The 1,726-nt window shown below is 56.5% G+C and overlaps 1 protein-coding gene across 2 annotated transcripts in view; it reads left to right on the top strand.

Moving 5' to 3' along the window:
- LOC101636163 (von Willebrand factor) overlaps positions 1 to 1,726 on the top strand; it is a 104,412-nt gene that overhangs the window by 65,126 nt on the left and 37,560 nt on the right. For both annotated transcript variants that reach the window (XM_012732432.1, XM_012732433.1), the window contains one exon: positions 1,325 to 1,459. In XM_012732432.1, the coding sequence (XP_012587886.1) occupies positions 1,325 to 1,459 (135 nt within the window). The remainder of the gene's footprint in view (positions 1 to 1,324; positions 1,460 to 1,726) is intronic.

Raw genomic sequence — 1,726 nt, 5'->3', positions numbered from 1 at the left:
TGGGCGTGTGCAGAGCATCCTGGGAGAGAGCAGGGCACCCAGCAGGCGTGTGCAGAGCATGCTGGGAGAGAGAGCACCAGGTGGGTGTATGCAGAGCATGCTGGGAGAGAACAGGGCACTTGGCAGGTGATTGCTGAGCATGCTGGGAGAGAGCAGGTCGCCAGATGGGCGTGTGCAGAGCATGCTGGGAGAGAGAGCAGGGTGCCGGGTGGGTGTGTGCAGAGGATGTTGGGAGAGAGCAAGGCACCCAGCGGGCATGTGCAGAGCATGCTGGGAGAGAGCAGGGCACCCAGGGGGCATGTGCAGAGCATGCTGGGAGAGAGAGCACCAGGCGGGTGTATGCAGAGCATGCTGGGAGAGAAGAGGGCACTTGGCAGGTGATTGCTGAGCATGCTGGGAGAGAGCAGGGCACCTGGCAGGCGTGTACAGCTGGTGACCAGAACAATTTTCAAAGCCCTGCGACTTGGCTGCCACCTTTAATTCTAAGCGCCCCATCAGCCTAACTCCCTCTGTCTAATAACCCTACTGAGTTGGCCGGTCCCATCTTATAAAGGACAGACGGTGTGTGTTGTGGCTGTGTGTCTTTGTGACTGCGTGTGTGCGTCTGTGGGCGTGTGTATAGAGTGTGTCCATGTAGCGTGGATGTGTGCCTGTGTCTGTCTGCGGGTCTGTGTGTGAGGAGTGGGCCAGAGGGCAGTAACTTAATGTTCTCCAGCAAGAGGGCCAACTCTCACTGATGGTTGCCAGTTGGATCTTCCCCAGCACACCACAGTCACAGCCGCCAGGGGGAGCTGGTGGCCAAAGACGGCTCCCCTCTTGTGTAGTTTCTATGTAATTGGCCAGCCAGGACCACGCTCCTCCAGATTCCGGCCCCTGGAGATGGTGGTGCCATGCACAGGGGCTGTGCCAGGCTGTGCTAGGACCCCGGGGCGGCCTCGCAGTCGGGCTCACCCACCAGGATCAGGGCGCCGCAGTGTCATGTGGGCAGGCGGTCCCCGTGACGTGGTGGGGCTGAGAGCTGACAAGCTCCAGGTAGGGCCTGTCACGTGTCCATCAAAGCCTGCAGACACCTCCCTGCCCTCCCCACTCTCCCTGTGCCCACCACAACCCTTTCCACTGACCTTAGCCACCTGGTGCATGTAGGGAGCTCGCCTGGGAGTATCCCACTTGTCTCTCTCATTCACACACACACACACACATACTCAGTCACTCACAGACATGGTGACACCCCGAAACATTTTCTTCAGAGGCCTCAAATGACACATGCCAATCAACCATCTGATCTGGAGAGGTGATATTTCTCTCCTGGCACCCCTTTCCCCAGGACTACTGTGGCGGGAATCCTGGCACTTTCCGCATTCTGGTAGGGAATGTGGGGTGCAGCTACCCTTCCACGAAGTGCAGGAAGCGGGTCACCATCCTGGTGGAAGGAGGCGAGATCGAGCTGCTTGACGGTGAGGTGAGTGCCAGCCTCCTCCTGCCCCACGCCCATTCTGGCTAGGCGTGGTCCAGCTTCATGTAGAACTTGGGTGAATGCTGTGGCCGTTATACTGCTGGTGTCGAGACCGGGGAAGAGGGAGTTGGAGGAAGGATAGGGAGTGTCTAGGGCTTGTTTCTATAAAGGGATAGATTTTTTTTTAATGTAAGGAAGAACTTTATTATTATTTAAAAAATTTTAATATGGTAGTTTATTTTTACATCATTTTGTGCCTTTTTCCATCTCAGC

Source organism: Condylura cristata, unplaced genomic scaffold (genome assembly GCF_000260355.1).
Source record: "Condylura cristata isolate star-nosed mole 26May11 unplaced genomic scaffold, ConCri1.0 scaffold00034, whole genome shotgun sequence".
NCBI classification, from domain to species: domain Eukaryota; kingdom Metazoa; phylum Chordata; class Mammalia; order Eulipotyphla; family Talpidae; genus Condylura; species Condylura cristata.
This window is presented reverse-complemented; position numbering and strand designations above follow the sequence as displayed.